Below are 24,266 nucleotides of genomic sequence, written 5' to 3'. Positions count from 1 at the left end.
CCTGTAAGAGCTCTGAGGTCATCGAACCAGCTGCTCTTACAGAGGCCTAAAACTAGACTAAAACAGAGAGGTGATCGAGCTTTTGCAGCAGCAGCACCAAAGCTATGGAACGATCTACCTCTCCATATCCGCACAGCTCAGACGATACACACATTTAAATCTCTATTAAAAACACATTTCTTTTCCTTGGCATTTGGCTGCAGTGCTACCTCCTTTTAGATGATTGTTTTATGGTATTTTATGGTACTTGTTTTAAATGTTTTAATTTTTAATTTTCTTATGTTATTTATTGTTCTTAATGTTTTTATTTATTTATTTTTATTTTATTATTTTATTTATTTATTTATATATTTTTATTTTTATTTAGTATAGTCCTTGGGGTTACAGATCTTGTACAGCACTTTGGTCAACGTCGTTGTTTTAAATGTGCTTTATAAATAAACTTGACTTGACTTGACTTGACTGCAATTAGCAAGCAGGTGTGCACCCACCCTCTACCAGTGGGGACGGCCAGGTTCGTTCACAATGTGCACGTGTGATCTTGGTCTGCCCTGATCACGTTTGGCGACCAGCGTTAAAGTGAAGGGGAAGAAGTGGAAAAGAGGAGCACAAATGACAATTTCGAGCTTCTTATTAAGCATAAGTTACCAGGAGCTCAGTGTTGCCAACTTTGTCACTAGGTTTAGCAACTTTTCAGCTACACAAAAATACGTAACTGTAAAAACTGTGACTCAGATGGCAATATGCGAGGGGGGTGAGGGGTTATGTTCATTGTTTATTTACAATCTGTATGGCCCAAGGGAAGCACATTAAGGGCATGAAGTTGCCTACCCAATCTCCAGACCTATAGAAAATCTGTGGAGGGAGCTAAAGCTTCAAATTGTCAAGCAGCAGCCAGAAAACCTGAAGGATTTAGAGAGTTTCTGTAGAGACGAGTGGGCCAAAATTCCTTCACTAGTATTTAGTTGGTTTCTCCACTAAGTACTAAGTCATGTTTTGTTTGGGGATCAAATATTTATTTCAATGATGTAATGCAATGTAAGTTTTATGTAATGTGTTTTTTCTACATTATTGGTTGATATTCTGTCCCTCCATTAAAATGAAACTAAAAATTAGAGACTGTTCATTTCTTTGGAAGTAAGCAAACCTACAAATTCAGCAGGGGATCAAACAATTACACCCCCCACTGTAAACTATCTCTCTCCTCCATAGTGTGCCTTTTAACCTGTCCCTCTCTGCTCTTTGACTCACCTTTAACAGGTCTCGACAGATAGCTGCCCCTCCCTCAGTCTGGTTCAGCTTTCTTCCTGTTAAAAACGAGGTTTTCCTTCCCACTGTTGGTGATGCAATAAATGCTATTGTGTGTCATCACGACCTTTGCAGTCTCTAGCAAGAACCCGGATTTTCTGCCACATCTAATGTTTTTATTAATGTGACGTGAGCATGCATCAGTGCCACTTCTTCCATTGAATCTGTTAACAAATGCTTACTTTTCTCTACTAAATGTGCACATAAAATTAGCTACTTACTCTGCCTTTTAATGGTATATATCCACAGGTTGGTAAATACAGTGAAATTACAAGAACTTGATACTGAGGCATAAAAAATTCAGGTTTGGGCAAAAAAAAAAAAAAATGTTGGTACAAACAGTTCTCACCTGAGACCATAGAGTACAGTTCCATCAGGGTGTAGCCTGATCATCCGATTCTTTACTGTCACCCCATGGACAAAAGACTTCTTGTCATTAATGAAATAGGTGTCAGGGACCCACAATTGGTCTGCCACCCGGTTGTCCAGGGTGAGGTTGAGAGGAATGCCTGTGTAGGATAGGCGCTTATCTCTCCAGGACTGTTGAAAGTACATGGTAATGGTGTAGTCCTGAGGAACACAAAGTGAGAAAATGTTAGTAAGTCAACATGAATGGGCCAGCAGCTCTGTGACTTCTCTTCCCTGTTACAGTTTCCTGCAGGCTAGGCATTAGTTTGTAATTCAAACATTCAGACTGACACCTGTGATCAGCAACTACACAAAATCTTTTACCTTACATAAATTGACCCCCCCCCCCCCCCCCCCCCCCCCCCCCCCCCCCCCAAAAAAAAAAACAGCAAAACAACAAAACAAAAGTCATTTTGTCAACTTTTTATCTACCACCTTACTAAGAGTAATATTTGGTTTGGATCTGACAGCTGTTTAGCTGTTTCAGACACAGCTGCCCATAAAAAACAAACTTGTGTTAGACTTTCTGAAATAGTCACGATATAATGCTGTTAAAGGGACCCACTCAGACTGTTATCACCCAAGCCTCAACCTTTGGTCCCTTTTTGTTCATCACTTTTTATTAGGTCAAATTATATATCGATAGATTTTATAAAATCTAAAATGGAACATTAAGTATTCAGAAAAAATCCAATTGTATCTTTTTGGGCCAAATTCCCAAAGATGTGACTCATCTTGACTGTTTTTGAAAACCAAAACAAAATCAGTAATGTGAGTCATATAATACTAGAATAAAATTATTATATCTGGATAAACCTCTTGAGATGAATCTCCATGTTTCCCAGTGAGTAAAAACAAAAATTCTACATATACATATTCTAAAGTATTATACATTAAAACTGGGCTTAAAAGCCAACGATGATGTAGATGTAAGAAAATCTTTTTTTTAATGTCCTCATACACAAAACAGGTTATATCTTCTTTTTCACAGGACTGTAGGTCACAGAAGTCACCCATGAGGGACACCACATAAGAGAGAAGGCAAGTAATTGTAACTATGAATCTTGAAGTGTCTGTCATGATGAAAACCATTTGAGTATTGCATTAAGTATAAACAGCTCTTAAGACCTAAAAAAGAGTTCATGTTTTTATAAATTTACTGTTCATGTAATTATTAATAGCGAAATGCTAGACAGAGAGAAAAGAGATGTTTTTTTCATGACACCACGACACAACACTGAGTTCCACTTTTGCATTGTGCTGGATGTACCTGAGACCGGCTACTTTTTAACAGAGTAGTTCCCAAAACAGGATAAGAGGAAGAGGGTGAATGGATGGATGGATGCGTTCCCACACTAAATAGACTGGTACTTATATAGTACTTTTCTACTCAGTTTGAGAACTCAAAGCACTGAGCCTAATTCACAGAGTCACACACCCATTTCATTCATACAAGTGCTTTTTCTATGTCTAAATGTTTTTTAGCTAACATTCACACACAGTCACATTCCAGTGGGGGGACTCAGGGTACCCAAGGATCCTCTGACATATAGACTACAGGATCTTATTATTGGTAGGCTCTGAGCCACAGTTGATGAGAAAGTTGGTTCTGTCTCATCCAGTATGGCTGGAAGATGGGCCAGTGGTGAAACATTTTTTTTCCCTGTACAAAAATAAGATGATGCATTTACTAGAGTACTCCAAAATATATACTGAATGTGCACTCCTATCACAGCAAAAACTGCTGAGAGCTCATTATTACCTTCCATGGTGAAGTAACACATTCTGATAAGTTTTCAGGCTGCACATAAGCAAGAATGAGTGATTCTTAGAGAAACAGTATAATTTAGTACCAAAATGAAAGTTTCATGGTTTACATCTGTTTGCTGTAGCAACATAGATATGTAGTTAGATAAATACTATTTGAGGCCCTCTTCAAGACAAAGTCTACAACCCCCCAAAAACTGAATGTCATGAGCCTGGGCTGATCCTTGTGTTTTTGAAGTTGAATTTGTTTTTTTAAGGTTTTGAGCTTCTTTTTTTCTCAGGTACTTTTGAACCTTTAGTTCTTGTTTTAATGTAGCTTTGTTTATAGAGTTTTAGTTGTTCCCTTTACAGTATGTGACTCTTTAGTGTTATTCTTTCTAAAGTTATTGTCCTTTTTATCTTCCTGTTTCAGTTATTGTTTCTCACTTCCTGTGTGATTTTGTCTTCTCTGTCTTGCTTTTAGTTTTAATTCCCCTCATTGTGCTTGATTGGTTTCCGCTGTTTCTTGTTACCCAGGTATTTCCACTACCCCGATTGTGGTTCACTTTTCCTTTTGTGCCTTGTTCTGTGTTCCTCCATGGCTGTGATCCCTGTGTTTCTCCAGCCCTTTCAGGATATTCCATTTACATCTTCCTCTGGGATTTTGTTATCTTTTTTTAAAATTCACATACTTTGTGTTGTGGACCTTTTAATCACCTGAAATAAAGGTAGTTTCTCTTTTAATTCTGACCTTTGTTTTGGGGTACATTTGGGTACTGAATTCAGCATAAAGTCTGCAATGGCTTCAAGACACAGTCTACAGTAAAAAACCTGACATATTAATCCAATCCAAACTGTACCATAAAAACTGAGAATACATAGGAGCAAAACACATCACTTTAAAAAACACTGAATTACATAAAATACAATACTCATGTGAGCAAATTTTAGGAATAATCTATGAATAATTTAGATAAAATAGAATATTTCTGGAATTTATGGAAAGTATGATAAAGCCACTAAACCTAATAAATAAAATCCCATGTGTGCTTATTGCAAAGTTAGGATTTTTATGATACCTGTTATTTATAAATGCTCTTTAAATTTAATTTATTTATTTAAAATGTATCCATACAGTTAAGTTCAGTGGATAATAGCATTTTTTGGTAACTGATCTTTATACCAGCACAGGGGACTTTAAAAAAGTGCAAATGGGTACAAATTTTGGCTTTTTTGTTTTCCTTTATTTTTTTTTAAAGCATATTTTTCTTCCATTAAGAGACAAGATTCCTGTTATTCACTGTTTAGAGCCAACAAAAACCACAATAGCCTACACAATGTAGGATAATATATAATATACTGTAAATAGTCCGGCCTGTTAAGGTTCAACACACAGGCACATCATGTACATTGTATATAGTGTTATTATTAGTAGTATAAAGGTTAATATTGTTTGTTGATTTTATATATATTCTTTTCTTAATAGTGTGAATTATTATATCTTTATTTATATTTATAATAACTGCGGCTGCTGTTACACCCAAATTTCCCCTCTGTGGGACAATGAAGGCTGTTTCTTCTTCTTCTTCTTGCTTGTGGTTTAAAAGTTGAATACATTTCCTAACAAAGATCAGGGGATATAACAGTTTTTACTCACACAGTAAAAAGTTAAATACAACTAAATGGTACACTTTTGTTTTGAAAATCTAGCACATTAAAAAAAACCTCATAAATAACTAACCTTTTATTTTTTTTATTTAGACAATTTCATAGTGTTAAAGTACCTTGTTAACATCAAATATGCAATTTTAGACTTTTTTGACAAAATTCTTGTAAGCATTCTTTTATTTTGAAAATTAGATACAGGCATTGTCAACAGAATATCTTCCTGTATGAAACTGAAGTTTTTAACTTTGAAAATTCCCCGGTTTTTAAAACATATTGATCCGCATTATCCAACTGGCTCCTCTCGATGTGGAGGAGAGTGGCTCTGCTCTGAGCTCCTCCCGAATGGCTAAACTCCTCACCTTATCTCTAACAGGCCAGCCACCCTTCAGAGGAAGCTCATTTCTGCCGCGTGTATCAGTGATCTTGTTCTTTCAGTCACTACCAAAAGCTCGTGACCATAGCTGAGGGTAGGGATGTAGATTGATTGGTAAATCAACAGCTTCGCTTTCACGCTCAGCTCTCTCTTCTTGCACACAAAGCCCCAATATGTCAATCTCCCTTCTCCCGTCACTCGTGAACAAGACCCCAAGATACTTAAAATCCTCCACCTGGGGTAGCAACTCGTCCCTGAGCCAGAGAGGGCACTCCACCTTTTTTTGACTGAGGACCATGGCCTCAGACTTAGACGTGAAAATTCTCATGCCAGTCTCTTCACACTCAGCTGTGAACCATTCCACTGGGAGCTGGAGGCCGCCACCTGATGAAGCCAACAGGACTGCAATATCTGCAAAGAGCAGAGATGAGATTCTGAGGCCACCAAGGAGGAAGCCTTCCACCACATGGCTATGCCTAGAAATTCTGTCCATAAAAATTATGAAGAGAGTCGGTGACAAAGAGCAGTCCTGGCAAAGTCCAACACCCACAGTAAACGAGTCAGACTTCTCCAAGTCTACACAACACATGTAGACTGGATGGGCATACTCCCACGCACACCTGAACGTCTTCAAACGGATAAAGCGCTGGTCCAGTGCTCCATGAAAACCACATTGTTCCTCTTGAACCTGAGGTTCAACTAATGGACGGACCCTCCTTTCCAGGAGGGTGCTGGAAAGGAGGGCTCCAATAGTTGGAGCACACCCTCTAGTCCCCCTTCTTAAAGATGGGGACCACCACCCCCAGTCTGTCAATCCAGTGGCACCAAAAGAGATCTCCATGCCATATTGCAAAAGTGGGTCAAATAAGACATGGTAGCTGCTTCTGGGCTGTTGGTAGCTGCTACAAGGCCTGGTGGTAGCTGCTGCGTATCAGGTTGTAGCAACAGTGAAGCATAATCTTCTTTGGTGGTCTCAGCTTCTCCCAGTTGTGCTTATTTCTGGGGGTCTCTGTAGGTCCTCGAAGTATTCCTTCCACCGCCCAACCATAGCCTCAGTTGAAGTCAGCAGTGCCCCATCTGCACTATAACCTGTGTGAGTAGAGCAGCTCTTATCCCTCGTGAGTCACCTGATAGGGCCTTAATCTTCAGAAAGCTATTATTATTTCCTTTGTCTTAGGGGTGTTCAATATGAGTTGGTTTTTGATTCCAGTCACTGAGGGCTTTAACAAGATCTCTGTATTCAGATTCCTGTCCATTCCCGAGAGACACCACAATGGCAGTGTCATTTGAGTATTTTTGGAAATAACAGGACTCAGAGTCGTATTTGAAGTCTGCTGTATACAGTGTGCAAAAGGAATGAAGCCACAACAGTCCCCTGTGGAGCACCCATGCTGCTCATTAATGTCCCAGAAAGACAGTTCCCCAACCTGACAAACTCTGGCCTTTCTGTCATTTTGCTTTGTTTGTCTGTTCTGGGTTTCTTTTGTTGTGGGGTTTGGTCATGTTTTGATTTTTCTAGTTCGTTGTGTTCTGTGTCAATTCTGCATCTTTGTTCCCTTGTCCCACTTCCTGTCTTATTTTGGTAGTGTTTTGTTTCTTGTGCAGTGTGTTTAGTTTTGCTTCCCCTTGTCTCATCAGCGTCATTGTGTTCAGCTGTGCTCCTCACGTTTCCACTCGCCTCATTACCTAATGTGTGTATATATTGTCTGCATCCTGGTCTGTTCCTTGTCGTGTCATTGTTGATGCCTTGTTGGAGTGCCTGTGAGTTCTTGTCAAGCCAAGCTTTGTTTTTCTATACACTCTAAGTTTGGCTCCCAGGAGGATTTTGTATTTTGTTTTTTGTTCTCCTCAACAAACACTTTTTAGTTATGTCTGTCTCCAGAGTCCTGCAACTTGGTCCATCCCTCCATGTCACACTACCCACCATGACAGAATGAAGCGACCACACCATGGACCCTGCAAAACTTTCTCAAAAACTTTCACTAGGAGCAAGAGTTTGGCAAGATATTGGAGAGCTCAGAGGCTTTGCTCAGCTGACCATCCATGCCACAGATAAACACCAAAAGCTAATGCAATTAGCTTTCTGTTGTGGTTTGATTTCTTCTTTGTCATGGCTCCTCACCTTTCCGGACACTGCCTCACTAGCACACTCCATTATGCTTTGTAAGAATCTGCAATATGAACTGTATCACATTGGTTGCCCAGTCCAGGGGAGGGATTCAGCTTCATTCCTTCATGCCATCACCATGTCACCTCTCCTTCAGTCTGTCTTCACATCACATCATCTCCTCTACTCACCTGCCCAGCCATGTCCACATCCTCGCCACCGCAGAGCGGGCCAGCCACATTCCACATCCTCGCTGCCGTGGAACGGCCCAGCCACGTCCAGGTCCTTGCTGCCGCCGCAGAGCAGCCCAGCCATGTCCACGTCATGGCTGCCGTGGAGCAGTCCAGCCACATTTTTGGCCCTAATGTGGGCTGAAGAAGAGGAACCAGCTGCTGCCATTCCCAGGGCTTACGCTTCTCCACCTCCTCTCCACCATCAGAGACAGCTGTTCCTTCAGACTCTGAGTCCTTGGACTTCAAGCTACCACCGTCTTCAACTGCTGCAGCAGCTTCCAAGCCTCTGCCGCCACAGCCCACTGCAGCAGCCTCCAAGCCTGTGCTGCCACAGCCTCCATAATCGGCAGCAGCCTCTAAGCCACAGCTGCCCCACTCCGCTGCAGCAGCCTCCAAGCCACAGCTGCCCCACTCCGCTGCAGCAGCCTCCAAGCCACAGCTGCCCCACTCCGCTGCAGCAGCCTCCAAGCCACAGCTGCCCCACTCCGCTGCAGCAGCCTCCAAGCCACAGCTGTCTCAGTCAGTGCCCCCAGTGTCAGCTGCCCCAGCTTCCCCACAGCCACTTATGTCATAGCCCCAGTCAGAGCCCCTGTCACCATTATTATCAGCCTTCTCACCCCTGTCACCATCAACTCAGGCTGCAGCAGCTCCGCAGCCACAACCTGAGTCTCCGTCCATGCCGGCTGCAGCAGCTCTGCGGCAGCAGCCTGAGTCTCCATCCATGCCGGCTGCAGCAGCTCCGCGGCCGCAGCCCGAGTCTCCATCCATGCCGGCTGCAGCAGCACCGCGGCAGCCTTGGCCTGCACCGCCCGAGCCAGAGCCAGAGGGTCCCGCTCAGGCCGAGCCAGAGCCAGAGCCGGAGGGTCCCGCTCGGCCAGAGCCAGAGCTGGAAGGTCCCGCTCAGACCGAGTCGCCAGAGACCAAAAATGGGACTTCTGAGACGACAATCGTGTCTTTAGATGCAGAGAAGGCATTTGATCGGGTAAATTGGAAATTCTTACTAGCAGTTCTGCAAAAATTTGGATTCGGTTCATCCTTTATAAACTGGATCAGAACACTACACAGCTCTCCGAATGCGCGTGTTAGGACAAATGATCTCATTTCACAAAGTTTCAGTCTGCAGTGGGGCACTAGGCAGGGCAGCCCACTCTCTCCCTCTCTTTTTGTAATTTTCATTGAGCCGCTAGCAGCAGCAATCCGTCAAAATGTAAATATTAAAGGGATTCAAACTGAAAATATGGACCATAAACTTAGCCTTTATGCTGATGATGTATTACTTTTCCTTGGGAATTCACAAGGCTCTCTTTTGAAGACTATCACACTGATAGATAAGTTCTCATCGATATCTGATTACTCTATCAATTGGAGTAAATCAACAGTTTTGCCTCTGAATTGTAGTTTCCAGAGAACCTCTAGGACCCCACTAAAGTCAGGAAATATTAGATATTTAGGCATAAATTTTTCCGCCAGGCTCTCAGACTTGGTACGATTAAATCATATCCCCTTATTAAAAACAATAGAGGATGATCTCACACGTTGGAACAGTTTACCTATATCACTCATGGGGAGAGTTGCTGCCATTAAAATGATGGTTTTACCAAAAATTAATTATCTATTTTCATTGATCCCTAATAAACCTACTCTTCCTTGGTTTAAGTCACTAGATTCAAACATCTCAAAATTTTTATGGAAAAACAAACCGTCAAGAATAAGCTTAAAAACTTTACAAAAGCCAAAACACAGTGGAGGTCTAGAATTACCAAACTTTTATTACTATTTCTTAAGCAGTAGATTGCAGTATATTTCAAAGTGGATCAAATCCAATTCATTAGACAACCCATGGCTGGATCTAGAACAGGCGTTTTGTGGAAAAATAAAAATCTCAGATTTACCTTTCATTAGTTCCAGTATTAAACATCATAACTGCTATAAAGTCCTTAGTATAAATACCTCTCTGACAGCCTGGTGGGAATTTTTAAAACTAACTAAGTCTTCACTCATCCCCTGTAAACTAACACCCATTTGGAACAATCCAGATATTTGTCAGAAAAAGAAAATGCTGAATTTTCCGTTATGGCGTGATAAGGGTATAAATAACTTAGAACATATTATCCAAGATGGAAATTTTATCACGTTCCAAGAACTTATATCAAAATATAGAATTGGCAACGGTAGATTTCTGGAATATCAACAAGTTAAGTCCGTCCTACAGGGAAGATTTAACCTTAATCAATTGAATCTAGAAATGCCTACTTGGGTAACAGAATTTCTTAACCTCTGTACCCCAAAATTGTTATCAAAATTATATAAATTATTAATAAAAACTGATGATTCAGTTTCCCTCCCAATTACAAAATGGGAGCGTGATCTTTCTGTCAACCTGGATCAAAATTTATGGACAGAAATATGTTTAAATATCTTCAAAATGACTAAAAGACCCCAAATACAACTTGTACAATATAAGATTCTCCATAGAACATACTACACTGGACAAAGGATGTTCCAAATGGGCCTTACACACTCAAACATATGCACCCACTGTACAAGCAATTCAGAGGATAATCATCTACACGCTCTGTGGTCTTGTGTACCAGTTCAGAGATTTTGGCAGAGGATTTGTGAAGATCTATCCACATGGTTTAGCTGTCGTATCCCAACTTCCCCCAGACTATGCATCTTAGGTGATGTCAGTGAATTAATTATGGAGTTAAATATATCACACATAGTTCTTACTGCCTTGTGCATCGCTAAGAAGATGATCCTCATGAACTGGAAGACAAAAAATAAACTATGTATTACTCAGTACAGAAATTTATTAGTAGATCATGTTAGTTTAGAGAGAATGTCTGCTTCTTCTAAAAACAAATTGGAGGAATTTGACTCTCTTTGGTTCCCACTGCTCAGCTCCATTACTTAGTGGGGGTGGTGGGCTGCGGGCTCTGCTCCTGATGTGCTTTGTGGGGGGGTGGGTGGGGACTCCGGGGGCCTAGGTAGCTGGTAGCCTCCTGAGACTGGAGTCCTGGGGCGACCTTCTGGTGATGTCTGTGTGCCTGTCCTGGTTGATGGTGGTGGGGGCTTGGATGGTGCTGCCTTCGGTCCTGGGGTGTGGGCGGGGTGCTTGGGGGGGTGGTGCCGGCCCTCGGTCGGTTGGCTGGTCTTCCCTGTATGGCTTGGGGGCTGGGGTCTGGGGCCCCGGCACTGGGGCCGCGCCGGCTCCCGGTGGGCCCCCCCTGGCGCGGGGGGGGCCTCTGCTGTCCCGGCCGCGCCGCCGGGTGGGGTGGGTTGGCCTGACGTCGGGATGTCCGGTCTACGCTTTTGGGGCCCTGGGGTGCCTGCATTGCAGGGGGGTGGGGTGGGGGATGGGGCCGCGGTGGGGTGGTTGGGGGGGACTGGGCACTGCATTTCCATGCCCAGGCCAGTATGTCCTGTCGCCTGTTTGTGTCTATTGTTGAGTGAATGGGCATCTAGGGGGAGCGGGCCGCCCTCTGCAGTGGGAGCGAGGGCGCCAACCTCGGGTGCTGCAGTGCTCCGGGGTGCTGTCACCGCGGCCCCGGGCTCACCTCCCCCTGCCCTGTGCTGGGGTGTGGGAGGTCGGGGTGCCTATTGAGCCAGCGGACAGCTGGCTCTCTTCTTCCAGGATTCTTCCTGGTCATATGCCCCCCCCCCCCCCCTCCCCCTCCCCATACACAAACACACACACACACAGAGAATACACATCATTCACAGATGTAGGATGGAGAGGCCACGTGGCGAGCTGCACCACCACTTGCCTCTCCGTTTTAATTGCACTTTAGTCATTATAACTCACAACACATACACACTTACAACCTGATACACATAGGACCTTTGGGGCAGGCATGTTACTCAGAGGTTGATGAGATGGGCCGCTGAGGTGGCCCCACTCGGATCCTCGTCACTGTCTGTCTCCAAATTTTATTAGCACTTTAGACATGGAGGGTTTTGGGGGGGCAGTGTGGGCAAGCACTGACAACCAACAGTTGGCGCTTGTGGCATAACTGTCCCCTCAATTTTAACTGCACCCTATACACCTCATTCACTCACAAACATTAACACATAGACCTACAAGTTGGGGAGGAGGAGGGGTGGATGGGTCATTTTACACCCCGATTTCTTGCGTCTCGCCCGGGGTGGGGGTCGGGTGGTTCCTTGGGGACCGGGCTGGTGGCGTCCTGGGGTCGCTGTTGGCCCTGGGGTGGTTTCCACTTGCCCCGCCTTCAGAGGGTGAGTAGCTATGGATGAATGTGTGTCTTTGTGTATTTGTCACCGTCTCCGTGAGTATGGGTGGGTGAGTGAATGTGTATGTATGGCATATCTGTGTGTGGTTAAGTATGTATGGGCATGTATGAGTATCTGTGTATAAATGTGTACACGGGTGTCTGGGTGTGTTTGTATGTATGGCTGGACCTGGGTCTGGGCCTTGTGCCTTGCCTCCTGGCCGCTCCTTGCTGGTTGCCTCCTCCCCCCTACCCCCCTGGGATGGGGGTGCCTTGGGGTTCCTGGGTGGGGCTGGGTGTTCTGGCGTGGGTGCTGGCCTGCCCCCCTTGGGGGTGCGGTGCGGGGCTGCGTTGGCTTCTTCGGCGTGGGGGGGGGCTCTGTGGAGGCTCGGGCGGTCCTTGGGTGCCGTGGGCCCGGGGGCCCTGCCGCCGGCCGGTGCAGGGGGCTGGCCGCTGGGGGGGGGCTGGCTTCTCATCGCCTTGGGTGCCCTGGCGCCCTCGCTCCTCGACTGGGGGGGCTCCGTCTGAGACCACCCTCTCCCGTCTGCTGGGGTAGGTGTGCGGTTGTCTTTGGACTGAGTGGCTGGGGGTCTTCCTGGCTCTTGGTGGGCTGCTGGTGGCCTGGGGTTCCGGGGGCTTTCCGTACCTGCCTCTGGCTTCTGATGGGTGGAGCTGCAGCGTTTTGCCCTCATTGGTAAGTACGTTCCATGACACAGACACAAACATGACACAGACACAAACGCCCACTCAATCACAACTCAACAAAATTGTTGGTGTGCGTAACATGCTTTGTTAGTTTTGTTTTTCACACACAAATTTATTTTTGCAAGTATTGATAGTATTTTTTTATATGTTAAAGTGATGAACTATCTGATTAATAGACTTGTGCTCTTTCCCCTTTTTTTTTTTTTTTTTTTTTTTTTTTTTTTTTTTTTTTTTGCTCCCTTTCTCTCTCCCTTTTCTTCTCTTTATTTTCCTCTTCTTCAGCCTGTCAGCTCTGGCTGTTACATAGTATGTGGAAAAATAACTCAGATAAATAAAATAAAGGGTTAAAACATCAACAAGAAGAGCCTATTGAGAACCTATAGAGCTCATCTTGAAATAGCAAATATGTTTGGCACAACAACGCATTCAGATCACAGTTCTGCTTGCAAGATCTACCAGACATGACAGGCTAAAAAAAAAAAAAAAAAAAAAATGGGACTTCTGCCAGGTCGCCCGTGGGTCCTCGTGGCCGCTGCCGCCCGAGAGTCCATGCCAAGTTGCCCGTGGGTCCTCGTAGCCGCCACCGCCACCCCAGAGTCTATACCAAGCTGCCCGTGGGTCCTCCTAGCCGCCGTCGCCCAAAGGTCTGTGCCAAGTCGCCCGTGGGTCCTCGTAGCCGCCGCCGCCCGAGGTTCCATGCGAAGTCGCCCGTGGCGCCTGGTCATCACCGCCACCACCTGAGCGTCCGTGCCAAGTCCCCCGTGGCACTGGGAGCATGGTCGGCCCCCTGCCGCGTTGTCACTGCCGCTGGCAGCACGGGTGGCCCCCTGCCAAGCCACTTTGCCACTACCGCTGAGAGTGTGGTCGGCCTCCCGTCTGGTCACGTCGCCGCCACCACCACTGGCACTGCGGTAGGCCCCATGAACTATTTGTTTTCTGCTGTGGGTTGGTGATGCCACCTTTTGTTTCTTTCTTGTCTTTGTTTGGACTGTGTGGCCCTTTTTGTTTTCTTTGTCCTGTTAAATCTAGAATAGAATTTAAAATACTTCTCCTCACATACAAGGTCTTGAATAATCAGGCCCCATCTTATCTCAGACTTTATAGTCCCATATCACCCCAATAGAGCACTTCGCTCTCAGACTGCTGGCTTACTTGTGGTTCCTAGGATACTTAAGAGTAGAATGGGAGGCAGAGCCTTCAGCTTTCAGGCCCCTCTTCTGTGGAACCAGCTCTCAGTTTGGATTCAGGAGACAGACACCCTCTCTATTTTTAAGATTAGGCTTAAAACTTTCCTTTTTGATCAAGCTTATAGTTAGGGCTGGATTAGGTGACCCTGAACCATCCCTTAGTTATGCTGCTATAGGCCTAGGCTGCTGGGGGGTTCCCATGATGCACTGTTTCTCTTCATTTACCTTATTTACTTTGTTTATACTCCACTCTGTATTTAATCATTAATTACTATTAATCTCTGGCTCTCTTCCACAGCATGTCTTTTGTCCTGTCTCTCTCCCCTCAGCCCCAAATGGTCTCAGCAGATGACCCCCCCCTCCCTGAGCCTGGTTCTGCTGGAGGTTTCTTCCTGCTAAAAGAGAGTTTTTCCTTCCCACTGTCACCAAATGCTGCTCATAGGGGGTCGTTTTGACTGCTGTATTATTGTAGGGTCTTTACCCACAATACAAAGTGCCTTGAGGCAACTGTTTGTTGTGATTTGGCGCTATACAAATAAAACTGAATTGAACTGAATTGAAGGACCACTGGTCTGTAATCATTTAATTCAGCTGGACACTTTGTTCGGTACTGCTATAATAGAGGATGTCTTCCACAGTGCCGGTACCCGCCCCAACTGTAGACTAAGATTAAAGATCATGTGAAGAGGTTGACACAGTTGGGCAGCACAGCCTTTAAGCAGCCTTGGACACACACCATCATGGCCAGCAGCCTTCCCAGAGCATAGTCTTCCAGCATCCAATCTCACCCCTGTCTCTGTGACAGACGAGGGTGGAGGAAAAAGTATGAGGGGGGAAGTAGCTGTCACATTAGAGATACAAGGAGATAGGATAGCTGTGGTGCAGAAGCACACTTGTGGAGGAGAAGACTGAGTAGAAGTAAAGATGCCCACATGTTGTGGAGGATAAGGTTAAGAAGACGGAAGAGCAGCAGTTTTCTTGCCACTAGCTTTGGCATTTCTGTCTGACCATATTAAGGTGGAACCAGGCAGGTCCACATGAGAGTCTTATATGCTATTTATATATTGCTAAAATCAGCTAAAATCAGCAAAAAGCTATTTAAGCATAAAAATTCAAAAACAATAAATAATACAGCTTCATCAACTGCACCAAAAAATAAAACAATTAAATGTGGATTGTTAAACATTAGGTCTCTCTCTTCCAAGTCCCTATTAGTAAATGATTTAATAATTGATCAACATATTGATTTATTCTGCCTTACAGAAACCTGGTTACAGCAGGATGAATATGTTAGTTTAAATGAATCAACACCCCCGAGTCACAGTAACTGTCAGAATGCTCGAAGCACAGGTCGAGGAGGAGGATTAGCTGCAATCTTCAATTCCAGCTTATTAATTAATCAAAGACCCAGACAAAGTTTTCATTCTTTTGAAAGCCTGACTCTTAGTCTTGTCCATCCTAATTGGGAAAATCAAAAACCTGTTTTATTTGTTATTATCTATCGTCCACCTGGTCCTTACTCAGAGTTTCTGTCTGATTTCTCAGACTTTTTATCTGATTTAGTGCTCAGTTCAGATAAAATCATTATAGTGGGTGATTTTAACATCCATGTAGATGCTGAGAATGACAGCCTGAACACTGCATTTAATCTATTGTTAGATTCAATTGACTTCTCTCAAAATGTAAAGGAGCCCACCCACCACTTTAATCATACTCTGGATCTTGTCCTGACATATGACATAGAAACCGAAGACTTTACAGTATTCCCTGAAAGCCCCCTCCTGTCTGATCATTTCTTAGTAACATTTACATTTACTTTAATGGATTACACAGCAGTGGGGAATAAGTTTTATTACAGTAGAAGTCTTTCTGAAAGTGCTGTAACTAAGTTTAAGGATCTAATTCCTTCATTGTTATGCTCTTCAGTGCCATGTGCCAACACAGTGCAGAGCAGCTACCTAAACTCTGCTCCCAGTGAGGTCGATTATCTCATCAATAGTTTTACATCCTCACTGCGTACGACTTTGGATACTGTGGCTCCTCTGAAAAGGAAAGCTTCAAATCAGAAGTGCCTGACTCCGTGGTATAATTCACAAACGCACAGCTTAAAGCAGATAACCCGAAAGCTGGAGAGGGAATGGCGTCTCACTAAATTAGAAGATGCTCATTTAGCCTGGAAAAAGAGTTTGTTGCTCTATAAAAAAGCCCTCCGTAAAGCTAGGACATCTTACTATTCATCATTAATTGAAGAAAATAAGAACAACCCCAGGTTTCTTTTCAGCACTGTAGCCAGGCTGACAAAGAGTCAGAGCTCTGTAGAGCCGAGTATTCCTTTCACGTTAACTAGTAGTGACTTCATGGATTTCTTTACAAATAAAATTTTAGACATTAGAGAAAAAATTATTCATAACCATCTCAAAGATTATTCTTCATGTTCGGCTGCTTTCAGCACTGCTGGTATTTGTTTAGACTCTTTGGCTCCAGTTGATCTTTCAGAGTTAACTTCAATAGTTACTTCCTCCAAACCAGCAACATGTTTGTTAGATCCCATTCCTACTAGACTGTTCAAAGAAGTCTTTCCAATTTTTGATGCTTCAATCTTAAAAATGATCAATCAGTCTTTATTAGTTGGCTATGTACCACAGACCTTCAAGGTGGCTGTAATTAAACCTCTACTTAAAAAGCCATCACTGACCCAGCTGTCTTAGCTAATTATAGGCCAATCTCCAACCTTCCTTTTCTCTCAAAGACTCTTGAAAGAGTAGTTGTAAAACAGCTAACTGATCATCTGCAGAGGAACGGTTTATTTGAAGAGTTTCAGTCAGGTTTCAGAATTCATCACAGTACAGAAACAGCATTAGTGAAGGTTACCAATGATCTTCTTACAGCCTCTGACAGTGGACTCATCTCTGTTCTTGTCCTGTTGGACCTCAGTGCAGCTTTGATACTGTTGACCATAACATTTTATTACAGAGATTAGAGCATACTATAGGTATTAAAGGTACTGCACTGCAGTGGTTTGAATCATATTTATCTAATAGACTCCAATTTGTTCATGTAAATGGGGAGTCTTCTTCAGACAGTAAGGTTAATTATGGAGTTCCACAGGGTTCTGTGCTAGGACCAATTCTGTTTACATTATACATGCTTCCCTTAGGCAGTATTATTAGAAAGCATTGCATCAATTTTCATTGTTACGCAGATGATACTCAGCTTTACCTATCAATGAAGCCAGATGACACACATCAATTAATTAAACTGCAGGAATGTCTTAAAGATATTAAGGCCTGGATGACCTCTAATTTCCTGCTTCTAAATTCAGATAAAACTGAAATTCTTGTTCTCGGCCCCACAAATCTTAGAAACATGGTGTCAAACCAGATACTTACTCTGGATGGCATTACTTTGGCCTCCAGTAACACTGTGAGAAATCTTGGAGTCATTTTTGACCAGGATATGTCCTTCAATAGTTAATTTGACAAAGTTTATTTTCCAAATTGTAAACAAATATAGCTTAAAACAGCGCTATGTTGCTGCCATGGTGTAACTTGGTTTAACGCAATAACCTGAACTGTCCATCAAAGTGACCAATCACATTAGGCTGAAAACTAGCTGATTCAGCTTCGAGCGTGTGCACGGCAGATACTCACATGCGTGATGGTTTCTTTGTATGTGTGGCGACTGAATCTGCACTCGAGGAATGAATACCTGTGCCTGTGATGTTCAGTTATTTGCTTGAATTGTGTTTTTTGTTGCATGTGACTTTCGAAATAAATATAATTCCATATTGAGGCTTTTATCTTCCTCAATGAGAACAGCAGTCTAGAAAAGGAAGGTTTTATCCTTGGTATCCTCCCTGATTAACGTTTTATCCTCTGAACTGATGTTCTGCCTGAAGGTTCCTACTTCTTGGGTTTTGATTTTGACCCAGGTATCATCCACATATGTGTATCAGTCACTAGGTGCGCTCACTTTGAAGGAGCCAAGAGCTTTACTTTCCACTTCCTCCATGTAAAGGTTGGCTACACTGGGGAGCCCATGGCACATCCACACTTTTGTCTGTGGAAACCCTCGTTTTATTTGAAATTTGTAGTAGTAAGGCATACATACTGTTATGTCTAACAATATGCAAATCGGTTAAGGCATATAGCTTGTTCTGCTGTGTAAGGAGCTGTCCTGCAGTTTTTCTGACCCTCAGCCTTGCTTATACAGTGGGGAAAATAAGTATTTGATACACTGCTGATTTTGCAAGTGTTGCAAGTTGCAAGTCCAAAGAATGGAGAGGTCTGTAATTTTTATCATAGGTACACTTCAACTGTGAGAGACAGAATTTAAAAAAAAAAAAAAAAGAAAATCACATTGTATGATTTTTAAATAATTAGTTTTCATTACTGTAGCTGGCTGTGTGGCTGTAGCTCAGTAGGTAGAGCAGGTCACCTACTGATCAGAAGGTCAGCGGTTCGATTCCTGGCTACTCCAGGCTACATGCCAATGTATCCTTGGGCAAGATACTTAACCCCAAGTTGCTCTCCGACCGTTCTGTCGGAGTATGAATGTGTGTGAATGATAGTTAATTAAAAAGCACTTAGCTTAGCAAACATGGAAGTGCTTGTATGAATGGGAGTGCATGGGTGAATGTAAACATGTTGTAATAGCGCTTTGAGTGCTCATACTGAGTAGAAAAGCGCTATATAAGAGCTAGTCCATTTAGTCCATTACACTGCATGAAATAAGTATTTGATACAATAGAAAAACAGAACTTAATATTTGGTACAGAAACCTGTGTTTACAGTTACAGAGGTCAGATGTTTGTAGTTCTTGACAAAGTTTGCACACACTGCAGCAGGATTTTGGCCCACTCCTCCATACAGATCTTCTCCACATCTTTCAGGTTTCAGGGCTGTCACTGGGCAACATTGAGTTTCAGTTCCCTACAAAGATTTTATATTGGGTTCAGGTCTGGAGACTGGCTAGGCCACTCCAGGACATTGAATTGCTTCTTACGGAGCCACTCCTTAGTTGCCCTGGCTGTGTGTTTCAGGTCATTGTCATGCTGGAAGACTCAGCCACGACCCATCTTCATTGCTCTCACTGAGGGAAGGAGGTTGTTGGACAGAATCTCACGATACATGACACCATCCATCCTCCCTTCAATACGGTGCAGTCATCCTGTCCCCTTTGCAGAAAAGCACCCCCAAAGTATAATGTTTACACCCCCATGCTTCACAGCTGGGACGTGTTCTTGGGGTTGTACTCATCCTTCTTCTTCCTCCAAACACAGCGAGTAGAGTTCATACCAGAAAGCTCTATTTTGGTCTCATCTGACCACATGACCTTCTCCCATGCCTCCTCTGGATCATCCAGATGCTCACTGGAGAACTTTAAATGGGCCTGGACTTCAGAAAGGCATGGACATTTGCTGGCGTGAGCAGGGGGACCTTGTGTGCCCTGCAGGATTTTAATCCATGAGGGCATAGTGTGTTACTAACGGTCACCTTTAAGACTCTGGTCCCAACTCTCTGCAGGTAATTGACCAGCCCCCCGTGTAGCTCTGGGCTGATTCCTGACCTTTCTCAGAATCATCCTTACCCCACAAGGTGAGATCTTACATGGAGCCCCAGACTGAGGAAGATTGAGTAATCTTGTGTTTCTTCCATTTTCTAATAATTGCACCAACAACTCCAAGCTGCTTGTCTATTGTCCTGTAGCCCATCCCAGCCTTGTGCAGCTCTACAGTTTTGTCCCTGGTGTCCTTAGACAGCTGTTTGGTCTTGGGCATGAACAGGTAACGAGTTCAAACAGGTGCAGTTAATACAGGTAATCAGTGCAGAATAAGAGGGCTTCTTAAAGGCTTCAGTGGGATTTCCTGGTTCTTTTTTTTTAGACTCTCTCACATTTGAAGTGTACCAATGATAAAATTACAGACCTCTCCATTCTTTGTAGGTGGGAAAACTTGCAAAATCAACAGTGTATCAAATACAAGATTTTCCCCACTGTAGGTATACAAGTGAAAAGAAACCACATCAAAGGACACTATGGTTTCACCTGGATTCAGCGTACGTTTGCGGACCTTGTTGGTGATGTTTTCGATATCATCTGGTATGTTATGATCATAGCCAAGATCATGACGAGGTGCTTGAAAACGTTGTAGGTGGCTGAACTCATATTGCTAACAATGGCTCTGAGTGGAACTCCTTCTTTGTGGAGCTTCAGAAGTCCATATATACACATGGTGTAGCTTATCCAGGGTTGTTTTCCAAAAGTCTCAATCTTGCCCCTCCAGACTAAAACCCAGTCATGGTATTTTCAAATGAAAAATGGATCAATAGTCTTTGCAAAATTTCCCTTTTTAGGGTCCTAAAATGCTGAAGGACTGTGGATGCTACACAAAAATTGTAGGTTGGGGGGGTCATAAAGAGTGCATGTGAATAGTCAGAAATGCTAGAATGTAAATTTTATCACTTCTACAGCACTGCTGAATCTGAACAGCTGTCCTGTTTCTAATATTTGTCATCCAGCTCAGCTAGTCACAAATGTACCCTATGAAAAAAAACATTCTCATAACCAATGTGTCATTAAAACCTTTTTACTCTGAATGATGACGGTCCAGTAAGATGAACTGAGATTATCTAAAGGTAATGAAAGCATTTCGTTCCCTATCAGCCAAGAGAACAATGAGGTGCATTATACTGAAGTGCTGAAAAAACATATTTGAGGAAGTATTCAAATAGATGATTGAGAAATGGCCTGTGACAGATGGATAAAAACTGCTAAAGAAATGACAAAGTAGAAACAGAGACAATAGGCTTTGCAATAAGTGTTACTAAGTGCCACAGCAGTTTCTGACACATGTGCCACAGCTGTGCACCCAAAACAACAGAAGCACAAGCATCTCTGAGCCCATCCTTTATACTCTTTATACAGACACAAGCAACACGTTCTTGTTCTACTTCAGCATTAGTTGTGCAGCATAACTTAACATAGTCAATGCTGACATACATGCTGCAGCGGCACACCTAAATGAACGAATCCCTTCCTGTATGAATGCAGTAACTCTGACCTAATGCCTGAAGGTGTACAAATAAAAAACTAAAAGGATTAAATCGTGTTGCGCAGACATAATGCTTTTAGGATTCCCTCCTGTCTGCCTTATGTCATGGGTCAAAAACAGAAAACAAGAAAAAGGACATGATTGTAGTTTTCTCCTGTCTTTGCCTTTTCCTACACCAGACTTTCTCTCTCACACGCTAATTGATTAGTTGATTCCACTTTATTCCGCTAATTCTATCGTCTTCATATCCATCTTTTTGATGGGGACTGCACTAAAAACACAAGTCGCCTGCCAGCTGTCAGATGGAAGAAGTGCTGCATCATATTACGTCGCACCGGTGTAGATCCCAGCTAACTTACCATGTTGACTTCAGACACCATGTCAATACTGGCAATATCTATGCGCATGCCAACATCCACAGGAGCGCCTATAGGAAACATGAGAGCAAAGCGTTAAAGGAGCATGCATGGCAGCTAAAGGAGCACGGCGGGTAGCGGTGATTTGTACCTCCAAAATCAGGCCGCAGACGAATATCATAGCCCTTCAGTAACTTGTCTACGGTGGCTTTCACATACGACATGTTGCTAGGCTCGTTTGCACTGACGAGAGAAAAACATCATTTTGAAATATATAACAGGACATGTCCAAATAAGACGTGATTCATGTTGTTATCAAAGCTCACGTTTGCGCCCCGCAGACTACAGAGAGCAGCAGAGACCAGCAGCAGAGCCCACAGCATCCACGATCCACAGTAATCCACATCGCTAAAAACTGCGATCCTGCCGAGACTTTGACACAAGATCTCAGGGGCGCAGCTTAGCCTGCGAAATTATTCCAAAGGCAACGCATGCACGACGTGTTACCTCCATCCAGGTCATGTGCGGAATGACCCGAGGATGACAAAAAGGCAAAAATAGCTCCAAAAAGACAATATATAAAGTGTGGATGATTCATTCACCTGCAGAGTGAGGGCTGACGCATGAAGCGGCGCATACCCTCCCAACACTAAATGTCTATTCATAACCCCCTACAGCAGCCCTTCATCCGACTCCAACACCCACAACCGATCTGCACCAGCCTCCTCTTTCCGCTGCCACCCAACCTGAAGACGGTAAATAATGACCACTGAGAAGAACGATTCCTCGGTGTGTGTGTGTGTGTGTGTGTGTGCGTGTGTGTGTGTGTGTGTGTGTGTGTGTGTGTGTGTGTGTGTCTTAAAGAACCCACGCATTTTCTTCACAGACTGCACACCAACTTCATTAAAGACAGCACTTATGACACTGATGCATGAATGAAGGAATGAGTCCCCTCATCCTTATATGAGCTGTGAAGGTGAAGCAGTTAGCAGAATAAACTCCAGCTAGCAATGCAAACTGGCTTTTTCTTGTTTTGGTTTTTCCTTATAAATGTATTTTTCCAGGTATTGTTTTTGTGTGTGTGTGTGTGTGTGTGTGTGTGTGTGTGTGTGTGTGTGTGTGTGTGTGTGTGTGTGTGTGTGTGTTATTTTAGCTTCTTTTTTTGTTTTTTGTTTTTTTTACAGCAGTTGATGAACCATTGTGGTTTATTTGTTATCCCCTTTTCCTATTTTCTCCCCTTTCTCTTTTTTCTTCTCTCTCAGCCTGTCAACTCTGGCTGTACAACGACATATGTATATGTATGGGGAAACTAACACAAATAAATAAATAAAATAAAAGGACAAACATTAAGGAGAGGAGCCTGTAGAGAATCTATAGAGCTCATCTTGGAAGAGTACATATGTCTGGCACAACAGTGCATTCAGATCACAGTTCTGGTTGCAAAATCACGTGACAGGCTTAGAAACCAAAACGTTGGGCTGCTCAAAAGACTCCCGCAGAGGGTGAAAGAGGACAACCCTGAGCAGGAGGGAATCTTCCTCCAATGCACAGTCCACCAGGAAGCACTGTGTAAATTCATATTGATGCTTGACCACATAGTGAAGGTCAAACAGGAGGTTATCTCATCTTTGGAGCTGCTTGAGAAAGCCTGACACAGACTGGCTTTGTCATTTAGCTTTTGCTGCAGACATACTGACACACATGAATGAGCTGTGCATGAAATGTACACAAATGTCAGAGCCTTCAAAACCAAACTGGCTTTATTCTCACAGCAAATGTCAAACAAGTCATTCGCTCAGTCCCCCACACTGGCTACGCTGAAAGAGGCCCCTCCACATGTGAAAAAATACAGGAAATCACTGGACGACCTGCATGGAGAATTCTGCGGTCGGTTCTATCATTTTGGAAAAATTGACAAGTCACTCCCACTCATGTCATGTCCCTTCACACAAGACCCTGAAACAGCACCACAGGAGCTGCAGTTGGAACTAATTGATCTCCAATGTGACACCGTTTCAGAGAAGTTCAACTCTCCCAAACTGGATGACTTTTATCTTCATTAAGCGCAACCAAATTTCCAAACATCCAGAAGATGGCACAGAGGATGCTGGTGTTGATTGGCTCTAAATATGTGTGTGTGAACAAACTAAAACCTTTACGCGGACGTGTAAAATTTTTCTTTGTTTGTTTGTTTAGCCTGTCATGTCTGGCAGTTTTTGCAATCAGAATGATGATCCAAATGCATTGTTGTACCAAATATATTTGCTTTTACAAGAAGAACCATAAGTTTTCTATAGGCTACGCTTGTTAATGTTTGTATTTTTATTTTATTTATTCATGCCAGGTCTGACAGGCAGGAAGGAAGGGGTAGGAAGAGAGAGAGAGAAAGGGGGAAAAAAAGGGAGAAGACAGAAAAAATAATATATAAAAAAATAATATATATATATATATATATATTAGGGATGTTCCTGGCAACTAATTTCTTAATTGACTAAGCAAGGAAAAAAAATTAGACTGACCAACTACTCTAAAACTAAGAAACAATCACATATCAAATTAAATTTTATGCTTGATAAATGGACAGTGTTAAAAGCTGTGTAAACAAAGGCATTTCACACTATTAATGGCGTTTTTCAATGATGAATCATACTTTAAATGCTGCTTAACTGTGCAGCACCGTGCATTATGAACAGTGCACATTACACTCCAAACAACGAAGAATAAAAACATAAAATCAGTTGATATAAATATATGAAAATGTGTTACTGCAAACGATGTTAAAGCATCATTGAATATGAGAAAATAACATCTGAAAAACAAATAAATTGTGTCTTAAAAGTGTGGCGCATCGTGCCGCACATTATGAATGATGCTTGTTGCTCTACAGTT

General features: G+C 43.1%; 1 protein-coding gene across 1 annotated transcript in view; it reads right to left on the bottom strand.

Annotated features, from left to right (window-relative positions):
• The window catches only part of gabrb1 (gamma-aminobutyric acid type A receptor subunit beta1), a 53,901-nt gene extending 31,855 nt beyond the window's left edge, over positions 1-22,046 (bottom strand). Inside the window, exons 1-4 of the mRNA XM_030724990.1 lie at positions 21,704-22,046; positions 21,529-21,620; positions 21,381-21,448; positions 1,658-1,878 (exon numbers count right to left, since the gene is read on the bottom strand). Coding sequence (XP_030580850.1) covers positions 1,658-1,878; positions 21,381-21,448; positions 21,529-21,620; positions 21,704-21,783 — 461 coding nt within the window. The 5' untranslated portion in view covers positions 21,784-22,046. The remainder of the gene's footprint in view (positions 1-1,657; positions 1,879-21,380; positions 21,449-21,528; positions 21,621-21,703) is intronic.
• Between the last annotated feature and the right edge of the window lie 2,220 nt (positions 22,047-24,266).

The sequence above is a fragment of the Archocentrus centrarchus genome, unplaced genomic scaffold (assembly GCF_007364275.1).
Source record: "Archocentrus centrarchus isolate MPI-CPG fArcCen1 unplaced genomic scaffold, fArcCen1 scaffold_44_ctg1, whole genome shotgun sequence".
In the NCBI taxonomy this organism is placed as follows: domain Eukaryota; kingdom Metazoa; phylum Chordata; class Actinopteri; order Cichliformes; family Cichlidae; genus Archocentrus; species Archocentrus centrarchus.
The sequence above is the reverse complement of the archived record's forward strand: the minus strand, read 5'-3'. Positions and strand labels throughout refer to the sequence as shown.